Source organism: Chroicocephalus ridibundus, chromosome 7 (assembly GCF_963924245.1).
Source record: "Chroicocephalus ridibundus chromosome 7, bChrRid1.1, whole genome shotgun sequence".
Taxonomy (NCBI): domain Eukaryota; kingdom Metazoa; phylum Chordata; class Aves; order Charadriiformes; family Laridae; genus Chroicocephalus; species Chroicocephalus ridibundus.
The window spans coordinates 31,000,429-31,017,619 of record NC_086290.1 but is presented as its reverse complement, the minus strand read 5'-3'; the positions used below and the strand labels follow the sequence as shown (position 1 = coordinate 31,017,619).

Here is a 17,191-nt window from a genome sequence, read left to right as displayed (position 1 = left end):
GCCTTCTGGGAGGCTGCAGGAGCAGCCCTGCTCCTCTCCAATCTTGATAATGGCATTTTGCTTCCCAAAAGCCTCCCAAGTTGCCCAGCTGCCGTGGTCCTCACCCCCGAGCTGCTGCTACGTTCTGCCCACAGGTAGTGCTCACCTGGTGTCACACTGCAGCAGGTCACCGCGTTTCTGCTGGGGTGAGTAACCAGCTCCGAGACCCTCCGTGGGGAAAGGCACTACATCCCATGCTGCTTACAGCAGAGTGCAGGTCTCTATGAGGGTGTAATCTGGTTCATTAAAATTAATTAACAGTCAAATGGCTCCATACACTTCTTTACGCACACAGGGCAGTGACTGCAAGAGAGATCTTAATTTAAGCCCAGGTCCCAGGGAAGTGAGTGGTGCTGTGGGGAAACCACGGGATACCACCACCAAGGCAGAAGGAGTACCTTCTGAAACTGTGGTCACTGAGTTTACACTCAGTTTTCCTAGTTTGTCTTTTGTCACTCTTTGTACAACTTTAGCAGAAGGAGAAACTGAGGTATCAGGGTTTCATTTGTCCAGTTTTGAGCTATGAGTGCAAGTTATGACCCAACAACTTTTAAACTTGGCATCTATGTGAATTATAATGTAATACATGCTAAAATTGACTCAGAGTTGCCCATGAACTGTCTCGGACATAAATACAAATATCTGCATTCAAAATGTTTTGGAGTATAGTACACATTAATTTTTACAGAACCATTACTACAATTTCTGCCATATCTTTTGTTGTAAACCTTCTGCACTTTTCTATCCTTCCATTTTGTTCTTTTACTCTCTCCTTTTTCTTTATAGTAAACCAAAATTTTCATCTCAGGCTACATTCTTCCTTCTCCCTGTTCTACTGACTTTTCACTTTAATATCTGCTATTTTGAAAATTACTTCATCTAACATAACGCTCTTGCCTGAACCTCAGTGTGCTCTGCAACCCATAGCTCTGATCCTACAAAGATTTATGCTTCCACATAATCTGGAGTATGAAAAGTAGTGTCATCAGCTTCAGTGAAATGACCCACGTACCTCAAGTTAAGTACCTGTGTAAAACTTTCAAGGAGTCCTAAATCTCTGGCAAGATAGTGCTGCAGCTGTCTCGCTGAAATACAGCCTCAGCTGGCTGGACCTGGTACCTGCTACACAGCCGCCAAACAGCTCGGTTGATACCGACGGCAAGAGAAGACCTCGATGTTGAGATGAAACTGTCTGGGGAACTTCAGCAACGAAGATGTAGTTGCCTAAGCTGAAATTCGCCAAGATGGCAAGGGACTTCTCTCTTGCTTCTCCTTTCAGTCAGGGCTATGAAACCAGGACTCCGGCTCTACAACTGACGACAATGCAAATTTGAGAGGAAATCAAGTTAAGCCCCATGATGTGTTTTTTTTTTTTCCTACAAGGCAGCGCATGGCTGTTGTGGTTTGTTTTTTTTTTTTAAAAGTCACCTTACCAATTCTGATCTGGCCTCATCACGCGTGATCTTCTATTACCAAATCACATCCAGTGGTGAGGAGGACATTGTAGATACAAAGAAGAGAAAGACTCAACATACAAATACATAATCATATATAGTCTTAAAGCCTTTATTTTAATGCAAAATAAAACAGGTAAAATTTATATAGCCATATGTAACAAAAGATCAAAATCTTTGACGTGGTACTAGAAAAAACCTCTCAAATTGTGTGTTGAATTTCTCCCCCAAAACGATCACACATGATTTTGAAATCAGTTTCACCTAAACGCACAGGTATTGTCAGGATCACAAACACCTCTCTCTCCCCACCAATAACAGAATGATGTCTTACAAAGCCTTCTCTTCTATGCAGAGATAAGTGAATAGGGCTTCCGATTTTGCACATAAGGCTTAGAGACTCTGCAGAACAACTGTGACGGAGAGCAGAGGTGTAGGGCCTTTTGGAAGTGCAAAGCAGCCCCTGCTCAGAGCAGAGGGTCAGGATGGGGCCCTGGTGGAGCAGTCGGTAGGATTCACTCACCACGCTAACTCTCTGATAAACAAATCTGTGATGGCTGGGAGGAGGAGGTAGCACAATTCATCTGTAAAAAACTTAGGCAGCATGTGAAGCTATTTCTAGATCAGGAAGCTGGAGTGAATTGGAATTCAGGGCTGCATGCACTTTTTCAAGGCAGGAGCCTTTTTTTTTTTAATGCTTAGTTCCCCTTTTTTTTTTTCCCCTCAAAGGGCAATTGGTATTTCTTTATTCATTTGAGGGGTGCCTATAGAGACTTCTGCATCATAATATATCACAGTGGTAATGTCTGCTCGCGGGCCAAGATCATGGCTCACTAGTGGGTGGTCACTCAGAAAATCCACAGGCTCTTTTTCTATCTCTTAATCTTTCAACTGCTGGGCCCAGCTGGCCCCGCGCCAGAGCCAGAAAATGCAGGCTGCACGCCACCAGCTCAGGAAATCAAAGCTTCCAGCTTCACGCAGGAGCGGGCCTCTCTCCCCCTTGTCTTGACTCCTGTTCACACGCACGCTTATGGCACGCTGCTCCTGCGGCAAACCCAAGCTCTCCCTTCACACCCGCTACGTCAGTAACTTTACTGCTGGACTGGCACATTTTGGATGAGGGAGTGCGAGGCAATTACGTGTCAAGAGCATTTCAGACTCATAATTTTCCCAAACATATGGACATATGGGGAAAAGAACAACTTGTTACTTAACGGCTCTTTTGGATTTTGCAAGTGTGTATTTTCAACCGTCAGTTGTAGCACCTCGTGAATTCTGCACGGTACATATTTTTCCACAATATGGTGCTAAAATCATACGTTTTACACTGCAGAGAAGCTGACTATATATACTGTAGTTACACATTATACTTTTGAAAATACCGTACCTCTACCAGATATTAAACCAGCAAATGGCAATTTTCTCCCAGAACAATGGCACCAGAGATTGATGAGATTCTCTGTAATACTTTTCGGTCTTATTCCCCCAGCTAAGTCAGACCGTTCTTCCTCCTTAGCTCCTCACCTGTAGGATGCATCCATATATTATACTTGTAGCACTTTTTTCTTTTTTTTTTTTTTGTAGCTCTGTACTGATCTAACAGCAGAAGCATCATTTAATAACGTGTTGGGTAAGATTAACAACTCAGAAGGTGTTCGTTTGATCTGTCCACCTCAACCGAGTGGAGTCGATGCAGTGAAGGGGAGCTGTTAAGGAGAGAATTCAGGTTGTGGGGAGACAATTGCGCAGGTCCTTCAAAGGCTATAAATAACCCAGGAACTGTTTCCATCCAGATTTTATTTGGCCCTGGCTCTTGAAATACTGTAAATAAGTTCTGTTCACTGTGCTGTGACGCCATTTGAAGGGTTAGTTGAGAGTGATTTATAAAGGCAGTAGCTTATATTCAGAGCTGTTCTTAATTGTGGCCTGGCTTGATAAAGCCACTGTCGCAAACATCTTAGTTTCTTTACAGTTGGATCAAATGTATCAGGGGTTCTATTTCAAGGAGGGAAAGGAAAGTATTTTAATTTGTTTTCGCATCACTTTCAGCGGGCCCTCATAACACCAGTGGCTACCCTGTGGCTGCCAAGTCCTGGCTGAGTATCCCACAGAATCTAAAACTCTCTGAGAGAAGTACAAGGCTGTGTACAGCACGTACACGACAGGCAGAGTTTCCTTAGGGAATGTGCCTTATTTATGGAGGGTACCGAGAGACATCCAGCTTTACATCCAACCCTCCCTCCAGAGGTTTTTCCCCTCCTACATTACTAGGGAAGAGGGCAGAAAGAAATGGAACAAGAATCAAACACACTTGCTTCATAATCGGTTGCATTCCTCTCCCTCTCTCCCTCCCACCAATGCTTCTTCCTGACTGGGTTTAGAGCTGTGTCTGCCCCTGCCCCAGGGAGTCCAGCCCTGCATCTGAATTACGGACACGTTCCCCCACCACCCCAAAGCCGTCTCCTCTCCCCTGCTTCCCAGCCAGGCTGGTGGGTAGAGATCGGTGTGAATACAAACGCTAGAGCCTGCTGGGCCAGCTGGACTGCTGCAAGTGCTCCCCATGCCCTGGGTTATGCCAGCCTCTCACCAGCATTAGCAGCACAGAAGAAACATTGGCTGAGATTAAAAGCTGCTTCTCCTGAGGGCCATTACCTGCCAGCTGTGGCCCCTGGAAAGCAGCAGTGCATAGACGCACCCTGCCCTGCGCTTCATGGACCTCTTACTCTAACGAGCCCTTTTCCCAGGGATATCTAGTAAAGAGACACGCTCCTAGCAGGACAGATCTTCCCGGTGATATTTAATGCCTGGGAAGTGACCTATGTGATTTAATCTGTTGCATACCAAAGGTGTCAAAAAGACATCAAAGAAATCCTTGTGCTTAATCCTTAGCCAGGTCACAGTCTCTCCCTGATGAGGAGATGAGCCCAAATGGTTTAATAAAGCTCCCAAAAGGCAATAGTCGAGGAATTAAGGACACTTGAAAACTTCACCAAAATATATTTCTAGGTGGCAAGACTGTATGGTTTCCCTGTGACAAAATCCTTGAGCCAAATCTCTGAGCACCCACAGCCCTGCTGGGGTGGGTAGCACAGGTCCCTGTGGCTGGGGACATGGATCTCTGACCTCCTCCCAGGCAGGCTGGCTGGCTGCAAGGCAAGCTCAGGCCACATGGGGCAAAGAGCTGGCAGGTACCCCACCGCCCTGTCCCCCCACGGCTCTGCTGCACTGCCAGCCCCCTCTCCCCACCCACACCTTCTCTCTTCCTACGCACTGCTACAAATAACTTGCTACGAACAGCTATTCTCTCCTCTTCCTCCCAGGCTACAGGGTCTTTAAGCCCCCCTGTTGCTTTCCTTGTCTTTTCCCTCGCCCCTCACTGCGAAAAGCCCCTTTCCCTGCTGATCTGATGGCCCCTGGCTGCGGGAACTCGAGTAGTTTGGCACTTGGCACCAGCCTGGTGCTGCCCAAGGCTGAGCTTCCCTTGCGGGAGCAAGGGTGGACCCGCAGGGACAGGTGCCTTCCCGTGGTGGCAGGGCACGCCACTGGCAGGCACTTCGCTGTAACCCTGCCCAGAGCGGGACGGGAAGGGGCTGCCCTGCCGGAGCCAAGGCAGCACCTGATACAGTAACTTAATATGAGTTATGGAGTCCATGCTCAGCCACTTCTCCCAGGCCAGCTCCACTGAAACCCCAAGAGCGACACTTATTAACAGCAGCTGAGGATCCATTTAAGGAGTGCACACTGTACAACTAAGAAATGCTCGCAAGCACACACACGCACATCTACAGACACACACTTCTCAGGTGGCTGGCTGCCTTGTCCTCTGTGAGCCTGCCCAAGCATGGCGCATAAAGGTTTTCGCCTTACTTCTAATGCAGCAGGTGCGATGAGAGGAGAATCTTGCTACACGAACGGCAAAAAATGAAGGCTGCAAGATAAATGCTGCCACCACCAAAGAGAAAGAGGAAGACAGAGGCCAGATTACAAATCTGGAAACTGCAGCATCCCATAAAGCGCAGAGCTGCTGGTCTGAACGTGCCTGGAATGCGCCGCTAACTCCACAGCAGTCCCTTGTCAACTCACGGTCACAGCACAGGATTACACAAGATCCCCAGCTCTGCACGAAGTCCGTACTGCATGTTGTGTTCTCACTTAAAGGCTCTACAACAGCACTCTGAAGTAAACTCTGGTGACACCACTGCCCTTATACAGATGGCTACATACTGTATAGGTGTAACTGGATTCGGTGAATAGCCCTGAGGTGTATTAAGTGTTGCGCTTCATTTCCAGCAGCCATTTTTCTATTTTTAAAAGGAATTAAAAAATACTCAACTGGTACCTCATGTACTCAAAACACATCGTACCTCACGCGGCTTTAGTTCGCCTGTTAGAAAGCACCTACGCTGAGCCCAGCTCAGTAAGAACGACTCCAGGTCTCGTGTGCCATTCTTACAGGCAGCTACGCTTGGGAACAACTCTACAAGGATGATGTCCGGCGGGATTCCTCCCAGGCTTCGCTGGCGAGTCCAGTGCATGGCTATACAGCTGCAGTCATGGGGTTCTTCTGCCTGGGATCCTGTTGCCGGTACTGGTACTGGTCTGGACTGGTCCCACGGTGTCGGACAATTTCATTATAAGCTGGTGCTCGGTGGGACTGAGGAGGAGAAGGTGGCACATCCTGCCGGAGGGGTCCTTTATGCTGGTTTGTGACGGGCTGGGCTGGGTAGTACTGGGGGTACCTCAGTTCGGCCACTCTTGTGTCTGGCGCACGGATGTAGTTCCCCTTAGATGGGTGGACAACAGGCTGTCCTCCTTGGTAGTAGGGAAGATCTCTCTCTTTGTATATTACCCGTGGCCCTGTTAAATATTCCAGTGGCTCTGCAGGTCCACGCCTGAGGAGGAAAAACATAATAAAGCACATAAAAAGGCAGTCTACTAGCTGAGAGACACATTATTGTACTCACAATATATGTTTACTTTGGGAAAGGAAATGCCACCCCAAGCATGACAGATCCAGATGAATCAAAAGAACTTCTGAAGGATAACAAGCCTCCCACCTGCATGCTACAAAAGTCTGTAACACCCAGGACGCTGGAGGAAGGGTCCAGCGCACATCACAGCCCTTTTACAATGGGGGAGCACTGGAGCCCTTCAGCTCCCAAAGTCAGCCTCCTGTGATCCATTTGCCATAATGGAAACAAAGCTCCTTTAAACAATGCATGTTTGACTGAATCTTATCTAGCCTGAGGATAAACAGATGAGTTGGGTCTGCAAGTCTGCAAATCCCATAAGCTTTACATGCACAAATATTCACGCTTTCCAAGCCATTTCCCACTATTTTTTCTTCTAACATGTCAGACTGTAAAACTTTCCAAACACCATAGCTGGAAAAACTGGAACTCCTGGAAGAAACGCTAGGGATGTCAGGATACGATACCTGTGTTTAACGGGCAAGCTGCCAACGGGGTTTCAAAAAAACTCCTGTGATCTAGAAGGTCTGATGTTACAACAGCCCTGTAACTTGTCTGCATCAGTATGGATCTGAGAAGCTCTAGTTCACGTGAAAAGCAACATGTGAACATGTCATCCCTGAGGATGTGCCATGAAGCCCTCTCTGTAGCTTTCTGCATCTTAATTCCATGATTTGCACTAATGAAGCATTGATATTTTTCCCTAGCACAGCTTAACTTGTGATACTTTTGAAATGGCAAAAATAATTGTTCTCACAGACATGTCACCAGAGCATCCCCAAAAGTTCAACTCAATTAGGAATTTTTGCGAGTCTGATTGCAAATGTCTCTGCACTTTGGGCAAAACCTCCCATTGACTGCAGAGGAAGCTTCTCTCCGAGTGAGAGCTAAAGGAAGACGGCAGGGTTTTGACCCAAAACAGGGGCTGAAAGTATAAATCAATTACACCTGCTTTGTGGCTTTGGGACTGAACTCATCAACTGTTTAAATATTCTTTGCATAGATTTATTAAAAAAGTCATCATTCTGGTACAGCAGATCAGGTGTTCACAATTCGTCAATGCCTCTCTTTTGTTCACACAGAGATTTTACAAGCGTGCTCCCCCATTCTTAATCTGGGCTCCCAGACTCCACTGGAACTTGTTTTGCACAAAATAAAACAAAACATGTGGTTTTCTGCTGCACTCGTTTAAGCCCATGGGGTAAATCATGGACATAGGCAATGAACAAACATTATCTGCCTTGAAATGAACCTACAGTTCTCCCCCTGGAATAACTTAGTGCAAATGTTTCCTGTTTAAAATGGAAAGAGCAAAAGGAAGAATTCCAGGCCTTGGACTTTTAGGACCCTACGCTCCCCAGAGACTTTTTGCTTTAAAAACAGAACATTATAAAAGACAGGCACTCCTGGCTTTCCCCCCCCTCCTCCTGGTGAGACAGTCCAGACAAAGTGCTGAAGGGCCTGCAGCCACCCTCTGAGATACTAAAAGGACTCTTAACTGCATGTATTGAGACAACTGCTGTCTCTGCTCACACACCTACGCCTTGCAACAAAGCCTAATTTCCACAGCAGGCCAAAGACTTGTTCCACGCACTTCTATATGAAGACTTGCTCACTAGTCCCATCACACTCAGCTTTTAATTCCTCTGTGTGCAAAAACGCACTTCCAATCATAAAAGGCTTCTGTGATGGCAGGAACTGCTTTCTGTCAAGCAGCAAAACAACAGGAACAAATGTCAAACCTACACCCATCATCTTTTAATGTAAGGATAATGCTCAAAATCCTGTATGTTAGATTTTAGAAGATGTTCTCATCAACAGCTAGAATCAACCAAATTCTTGTGGAAAACATTAAAAAGGGACTGTGCTTGGAATCAGATCCAGAATTCACTGAAGAGACAGGTAGCTTTTGGACAGAGCTCTAACTGCAGAATTGAATTACTCTAAAGTAACAAATTCAAAGTTAATTGGTACCAAAACAACTGTTGAGAACAGGACTGAGCCACCAGCATCAACTACTGAGCCTTCAGCACACAGCTCATCCCTCAAGTCACATAAGAGGTCTGGATGTTGCCGCAAAAGAGGTAGATGTGTTTTGCCATCCAGCCAAAAGAGCCATTTCCAGGAGAGCTCAGCCAGTGCCGTTCTAGGAGACGGTGTGACACCGCTGCCACAGAAGCTGTGACGGTGCAGAGGGCAGCACATCCAGGCAGCTTTGACCTAGGACTGTGCAGTGAAGGTGAGCCAAAGCATAAGCATACCAGACCTGAGGCATGTACCCAAGCAGCTTGAGCTTATGCCATCAGGTTGTCATTGCTGTTACCTATGCTACAAAACTAAATCCACCATTGGTTCACTTACAGCTAATACTGTCCCTGGTTGTGTAGACAAATTGCAGAGGGGAACATGCGGGAAGGGCAAAATCTTTCTTTAAAAAATAAAGAAATATCCAAGTTTTTCACTCTCAGCATCAGTTTCCCTTCTCCGAGGGTGAAACACCAATGAAATATATCATTCTTGAGTTTCTTCCCCAGAGTCAAGGCTTAGCAGCTGGGAGGAGAGGCTGCACACAGAGATAAGGCTTGAATCCACTTCACAGGGATCCTTTAGGAAAGCCCAGAAAGACAGAAGGTACGTGAGGTTTTTTTTAGGAACCTTGGCATTAACAGAAGCAGTGATCTAAACAATGATTACCAGAACTCTCACATGAGTAAAACCTTGGGAAACCCTGGGGAAATTCCATGAAAGATACACTCATGGCTGCACCACACTCTCCAGCTCACTTCCCCTGGTGATCCCCGTGGGTGTTATGCATGCAGATACGCATGCTACCATGACGACATTTTTCTTCCCTTTTATGACCAGCATTGCATGTTGAAGCCGAGTTATTTCCTGAGGATTCATTCTTCCCCACCTACCAGCCATGCCCGGTGAAGTCTGCTCTTAGGGAGCTGCTCACAGTGCAAACCACCAGCCTGGGGAGTCTCCATGAACCTCTCACATGAACCTGCATCTGACAAGTCTGAAAATACAGGAAATCAACAGCCCTTCACTTCCCAAGTGTGTCGAATTAACCATCAGAAAGTCAATCTTTTTAAGGTAGAAGAAACACCTACAGATACCAAGCTCTGGCTGTAGAAATACTGTCACCATTAGGAGTAAGTCTGGGACACTGGGGGCAGCTCCTGGCAGGAAGCGCAAGGCTCCTCTGAAGCAACGCCATTCTCACTTGATAGCTCATGGTGTAAAAGTATATGCTGTTGGTTATCCTTAAAGAAATTGCCATAACAACCCAAACCAAACACTTTCTACTTGGCAGCCCCTTGTAGATGCTATGTTTGTTTCTGCAAGAAGCAAAACAACCCCTGCCTTTTTGCTCGGCAGACATTGCCACCTCTGAGGAGGCCCTAATGAAATTCTCCTCCCCTCCCTCACTGTTTTTGTTGGCTCCTGATGAGTTCAGAGTTCACAGGGCCATATCACACCTCCCAAGTGACCCACAGTTTGGGGGTCAAACCAATAACCTCAAGTGGAAAATCAGTGACCCAGGGGAGTGATCAAAAATCCACAAATTGGGTCAAGCAGGTCCAGCCACTCAAAAGGACCGGGCCAGGAGTGTGCTCTCTGAGAGGACATGCTGAGTAGGAGCTGCTCTGACCGTCAGCTGTTTTCCAGATTTTTGGCCAGTTGTTTGACCTGGGGGTCCAGTGAAATTAATGGCAGGCAGAAGGTAGGGAAGCTGACACAACATCCTGGGAAGGAACTGATCTCAGAGCTCAAAAAGTGTTTTTGCTGATAGTTAGCTCTGCTGGCTCCCAGTGGAAGATGCATCACTGATGTGGGTCTAGCTAAAGGCAGAGGCTGCCGCTGAAGGAAGCAGCGGAAGGAGTGGAGATAGAAGCACCAAGTTCAAGAAAGGAGCGAAACTGGTAGGGCAGCGTGGAAATGCACTCCTCAAAAATGTAATAGGCAAGGTGCCCCTTAAAATGTTCATTTTATTGTGAGGAAGCGAAATCTCACCTTCCCCTGCAGAGAAATTACAGATCACACGCAGAGATAACTGCAAACACGTTTCATAGACCTGGTTAGCAGCTCTACTGGTTTATCTTCTACATGATTCACCAGATAAGAACTGCGGTTCCTTTTGAGCTTTAAGAGCACAAAGTAGCCTTGTCCAAATAAAGCTTGAGACTGATGTTCCATTAACAGTACATGTGTTGTTATTTTCTCTAGGACAAGTAAAGCCTGAAGTAGTTTGTTTTTCTGCCCTTGCTTTATTTACCTTCCAAGCACAAAGGATATAAAATATGATATTTTCTGGCTTTGCTGCAGAATTTTTAAGAGCTTCTGGGTTTATTTAAAACTGAATCAAAAGATTCAAAATACTAAAAGAAAGGGTTCTTTTACCCAAAATATTAGTCATTGAAGTCAAATGGGTATCTGTAGGTGTCAAAAAACCTAACTAAACCACTTTTTGCTTTCTTCAGTTCCCATTTTTTTTAAAGCTCCTATTTCAGTAATTCTTAAGTTGTAGAGAATCTCACAGGGTAGACTGGCCTGAATATCTATTGCTTCAAAAAACAACCAGAAAAAAACCCCATTTCATTTCAGGTTTACTGTGTTTCATTGTTAACCCCCATTTGCAGGTCACCTTTAACATCAGCCATGCGACACATGCTTGGGTTATCTGAAAAGAAAGGAAATCAAAATGACGGTCTGGCTGTTCATGCTGTGCCCCATCATGTTGGGGGTTTGTATTTCATCATGACAAAGAGTTTTTCTTGCCTCTGTTCTATAGGGAGAATCACAGAGGTCACCCTCTTAATACCTGGTAAAAAGCAAGGAAGGGAATGCTCTCTTCTTACATCACTGTCTCCTTCTCACTGCTGAGGGAATATTTTGCAAGGGATATAATCTCACATGAAAAACTGCCTCCTTGCTTTGTCAGGGACTACTTCTTCAAATAAACTTCAAAGACAGTCAGAGACTAAGTGGCAAATGGAAAGCCTGCATTTGGCTGCAGTCTCTTTCATGTCTAAGCAAGACATACAGAGACTCTGGGTGATGGCATCAGGCAGCTCAGCCTGTGATTAAAGAACAGGAGAAAGCAACAAGGTCCTATCTGCGTCCAAATTCTCACTGGAGAACTCTATTGTATGCATTATGATTGCAGGCTGTTTGTTGTCAGCCAGGAGGATCTACTTTTAAAGAAAGGAGAAGCAGATGTAAGAATTAAATTATGCAAACAATCTTACGGTATCAAATACATTACACTGTCTTTTTAAAGCTCATCTCAACGTACACTAAAAACAACTGACTGAGAAGACCGTGTAGTCCTTATCTTTCCTGATACCGTATTAAAGACACTGCGGCGCTGTTTGTAGTCAGTGGCACTAAGAACTTCTGTTGCATAATATTCAATGTGCACATAACTTAAAAAAATTTTTTTTTTTTAAATCACTGCAGGTTTCGAAAAAATCACTGCATGACTCTGAGCTTCATTAAAGTCTGTCTCTGTATCTTAATAGGTGAGATACTCCTATAACAAATATTCTTTGCTGTTTCAGACCAATACTTTCTATAGCCGATGATGGGGTTTGCATTTAAAAAGCCACAGGAAATCAAATTTGGTATCTTAGTGCTAGGAAGAATCTGCAGCACAAGGAAGTGCTCAGTGGCTGCTGTCTGTGAGAAAGGTTTGTACCTCTCAGAAGGCAGCAGATGTCTAGCAATGTCATACTAACCTCAAACACACCACACACAGATTATTTATGGGCTGAGCTGGTGGAGGTGCTTTCTTCTCCTCTTCTTTTATCAACAATGCAAGGCTAAAAAATCAGATAACATAAACGAATACAATCCCTGGCGCTCATGTAGCACATGCCATGTGGTGAGAGCTGTTTTTAGTTTGAGGACTGTGTTTGGAATTCCTTCAGTGTCAGGTTTCCAGTTACCAGACCCTCATCCCTGGGCCAGGCACGGCTGCGGTTGGACTGGATTAGCAGAACACTCTGCAATGTATATTACATAGCTTTGACTTCTATAGGCTTTGCAGACCCATAAAAGTAATGATCATCTCATGACTGCATTACTGGGGGGAAAAACAGAGCAGAAAAATCTCTCTTCTCCCCTTTTTAAAGAACTCCTATTTGTTTCGGATTTGGAGAGGAGGGATGCACACAAGTTTGTTTGAAGAGCACATTTCAGATGCAATGCAGGCAGGCCTGATGCTTTTCCCTTGCATGCAATTTTGCAAAGTTTAACAGTGGCCTTGACTGGTTTGAACGTAAGAGAGCTTATATGCATAGTTTTTCTCTCTCTACAGTACTACGGCTTGGAATATTTAGAAGCAAACAGCAAAAGCACCACAATCCTGGAAGGTAAGTGCATAGACATGTTTATATTACTCTAGCTGAAGTCTAGCCTTAAAGCGGCTGGAGAACAAATTCCGTTATTATTTGCAGAGGGACACATTTTGAGAGATGTTGGGCCCCGGCAGCTCCTTGGGCAGTTTTTCACAATTGGAGACATTAAGGCGCCCCACTTGTTTTTACATCCAGGACCAAGCATAAAGTTTAGTCAAATACTAGCTTTCCTTGCAGATAAGCAGACTGCAGAAACAACTGTAAGAAAGGAAAAGAGTAGTCTGATAGATTTAAAACTTTACTATGAGATTATATAAGTTTTCTTACGACAGCATGAACAGCATTTTTCACGCAAGCAAATTGATTGTTCTCAATCCCTAACACAGCAAACTATGTCACAGATTGGTTAACATGAGAATTTAGAGTGCCATTTAATTAAACCCTCTCCCATCAGCAACAAAGCCATAAAACATCGTGTTGCTCCTTCGCTCCAGCATTAGTTTATTTTCCACAGCAAATCTCAGACCAGCTTCTGATAATCCCATCCTACAGGCAAAGCTCCCCTTTCTTTCCTTCCCCAAATCCAACCTACAAATATAGGAACTGAGATAATCAGGATTAAAACCCTCAAATCAACAGGAACAAAAACCCAAATATGCTAGCTGGTGCTCTATAAATGCCCAATACGTATTCAAACCAACTAGTCCAATAATCCTTCCTACTCAATTCCCCACTTGTTTTGTTCATATGCTCTCAGGCATGATACATCTCTTCTACCAGGAGGCATAAAATAAAGTAGCACCTATTGAACAAGACATCGCTATTCTGTGATTTCTTCAAGCTTAAAGGGATCTTAAATAGATTGGTACTTTAAGTAGCGAGTCATTACAACATGTGTCATTTCATATGTTACTCATTATTCAACACAACATAATACCGTGTGAGTCATTAACCTCTTGGCATTGGTAACCTACTCTCAATGCTAAGCAGTCATGCTTGTTGCTCAGGAACCCCCAATGCTCTGTTGGGGAGAGACCTGGATGAGGTTTTAAGGTCCCTTTGGTCTTTTGTTTTGCAGATCAGCAGGGGCCGAAAGCTCTTCCCATAGACTAAAAGAGTTCTTGGCCTTTGGTCTCTTGTGACGATGCTGGCCAAGTTACATCGGAGGGGAGAAAACTTCTTTTTAAAGGACATATGCATCTTAAGCCAGCAAGAGAAGCAAATGTTTACATTTCTCAGCTGAATTTTGGATTTCAACGCAGGCTTAAACTAATACAAAAAAGTACTGAACACATGCAGAACTGCCACCACTGGTGCGAGATCCTAAAAAGTTAATCTTTCTTACGATAATATTTGTACTGCATTATTGTGCAGTAGCTCCAATGGACATCCCTGCCATGAGAAGAGCCAGCTACTTCCCTCAAGAGCAGGCAAGCAATGAGAAGGGAGAGAGACACAGAGGGTGAGACTCCAACGCTGGCCCCAGCACAGCAGCAGCACAAAACCCAGAAATACTATCCAGATCTCTCCGCCTCACCCTAACCTACACTGCAGATCTTTGCTTTTTTAGAGGCTATCAGGGTAGAAATTGAAGGTCCTGTGCTGATTCAGACGATTTTAATTTTATTTAAAAGAAATTCTGTTGCCATAGTCAAAATTCTTCTTCAGAGGGAAACAAACTCAGCTCCAGGAGAGCTCCTCGTGAGCAAGGAAGCCTCCTCCCTTCGCCTATCCTTCACAGCGCTACTGCTATGCACGCTGTTTTTGTAAAGTGCTTTCAAAGACACATAAACCCAAATTCTATCCTGTTCTCATTTTTCACGTGAAATGAATTTAAAGCGTGGTGATTATTCAGCTGTGCTGTTCAAATGATTTTCAACAAATAACAGAAGTCATTAAAAGAATCTTCCTAGGCAATAACAACCTGGGCCCAGGTCTTTACTATTCAGCCGCTGGGATCTTAACACGCTGTCTGATCTTTAGTGGGCTAGTAAAAACCTGTAAGAAGTGGTTATTAATGTTATTACCAAGCTTTTAGGCTTTTTTTTTTTTTAAAGCATCTCTCATTTAAATTAAAGCATTCCTTGCAGCGTTTTCTCCCATTGCCATGATGAAGCATGGCTGTCAATTCTGCCTCCAATGGCACAAACTGGGTAGTAAAACCATGCTTCAATAAAAAAAGGAAAATGATTTTTGAAACTGATTGTAGCTGGTTATTTTCCCCTCCATTTCGTCTATTTCTGGGTCCAGACATTCTGTTAAACTCACCGGGATGTGCTATTCCCTTTTTTCCCCTTTGCAACAAAGGCAAAGCTCAAGAGCCAGAGGAGAATGATGGCTGCTTTTTGGGGGCGAGGGTGACCTTAAAAACAGGCGGCTCTTATTTCTCTCTTCAGGCAGTATTTCAGTCTCCATTGTTCCCCTACTGCTCATGTACTGATTTGTTCCTAAATAGCACAAACAGCCTGTACGTACATCCTCCCCCCGCTATATGTTCTTTTGTTAGAACCATTAATTTCTATACAGGCATTAGATTATAGATTTCCTGGCTTGCCGCACTCCATTAACACTCTGGGAACCACCCCTTTTCCAGCCAGCCATTAAACACCACCTTTAATAATTGAGATTTAAAGGCTCAGGGCATGATAAACAGCTGAAGTTATAACTTTACAGCTGCCTCTACAGAAGTGTGTAAATCTCCAGATTTGGATAGGCAAATCAGTTAATTAGACTTGCGTTAAGTCACAAACTTTGCGGGTGCTCTGACAGCAGACGTCCTGAAGCTGAGCTTTAAATAACAAGGGTCAAACCCCTAAATCCCACTGGGCTGGGAGAGACGGAAACGTCCCACCCGGTGCCCAGAGAGCAGTAGCACTGACTGCAGCTGCCGTGACTTGCAGACGGCCGTGAGCGCCCTGCGACTGCAGCCCCTTCCAGCTGTGTTTATGCTGGCTTCTTCCTTAAGAGCTTCTACAGTTACACGAACATCAGTGCAGCTGCAGCAAGCCCAGCCACTGCTGACTGGACATGCTCTATCTTCTGCCCACGGTGGAGACAACCCTTGTTTTACCACCCCGCATTTCCCCCCTGCCAGCACACAGGTTGCTCTTAGAAAGTGGGGCCCTGCAAGTCACAGGGGCTGAGCGCAGCTTCCCCCTGCCCCTAGAGGAAATGCTGCATGGATGGCCCTGCCTCACTGCTAGCCAGTAAATGTTCAAAGCTGGTGAGATTCAGAGCTGCGGGGCCACTGGCCTCTTTAGGGATGCGGGCAGTAAGAGGTTAACCTTCGGTCGTGAGGCCCAAGTGCCTGTGTTCCATCTCTGCATCAGTTATCTCCCTGTTGCTGCATTTAAAAATACTGTATGTAATTAACTGTTATCAGGTTGTTAAGCAGTGTGCTGAAGTGTGAACTTATCATTCAATTGTTTCCTTTATTTACAAAGTCGCTGCCATTCTCTGAGGCGGCAGCCTGGGACAGGCTGTTGACTTGCTCAGATGAGGAGGGTTTAGCACACCAGATTCTGGTAGCAGAAGCAGATTCGGAAGAGGTGAGACACAGCCGTGAATCTGCTTGGTTCCTCAAACACCCCCTCAACACACCCTGCAGAATAGCTGTGTGCGAATGAGACACACACGCATGCCACTGCTACCAAATCCATCACTCTAACGTTGCTTTGAGACCTGAACCACACAGCATGGGAGAAACGCACAATACAGCTCCCAACCCCTGTAACCCAGCCTTACGGTTGTAGGCAGAGTTTTTACTCATATATATGTCACTAACTTTAATGCCTATAGATATATAAAGCTATGTGGTCCATCCACAGATGAAGATGACATAACTGCTTACTTTCATGCACTTCTACACTCAATTCTTCCCCTTCCTCTTTTCATTTGCTGGACTTTTGTTTCTTTAAGAAAAGTAAATCTGGAAGTGAAAAGTCAACATCACGTTAGAGCACAGGCTGGAGATGGGAGGACATGACAACAAGGCAAGATGCCACATCGCTCGCTGTCCTTTCTGCCCCCCTCCACAAGGCCCAGGTTTGGTTTCCTGGAGCCCATGGCTCCCACCACTTTTTTTGGCCACTTTCCCCTCCTGGCCTGGCTTCTATTCTCTTATTTGCTTTCTTTCCCAGCGGCAGCAGCCCTAGCAGTGCCTGCAAGGAGTCCAAGATGACATAAGACATCATCAGATCTATGTGATTTTCTTTTGGGCATTCCTGGTCTGGGGCAGCACCATTCATCCCCGGGTGTGTGGCATCCTTTGCTCTTTGGGAACTCGTGCAATCGTCAATATCCCAGATCCATGTGCATCCCCCCCGCCCCAACACTTGTAATAGAGGAGATATGTAGCTTCTAA

The 17,191-nt window shown here is 45.2% G+C and overlaps 1 protein-coding gene across 3 annotated transcripts in view; it reads right to left on the bottom strand.

Annotated features, from left to right (window-relative positions):
* Positions 1-1,573: 1,573 nt before the first annotated feature.
* PARD3B (par-3 family cell polarity regulator beta) overlaps positions 1,574-17,191 on the bottom strand; it is a 426,548-nt gene continuing 410,930 nt past the window's right edge. For all 3 annotated transcript variants that reach the window (XM_063341445.1, XM_063341446.1, XM_063341444.1), the window contains one exon: positions 1,574-6,385. In XM_063341445.1, the coding sequence (XP_063197515.1) occupies positions 6,031-6,385 (355 nt within the window). In that variant the 3' untranslated portion in view covers positions 1,574-6,030. The remainder of the gene's footprint in view (positions 6,386-17,191) is intronic.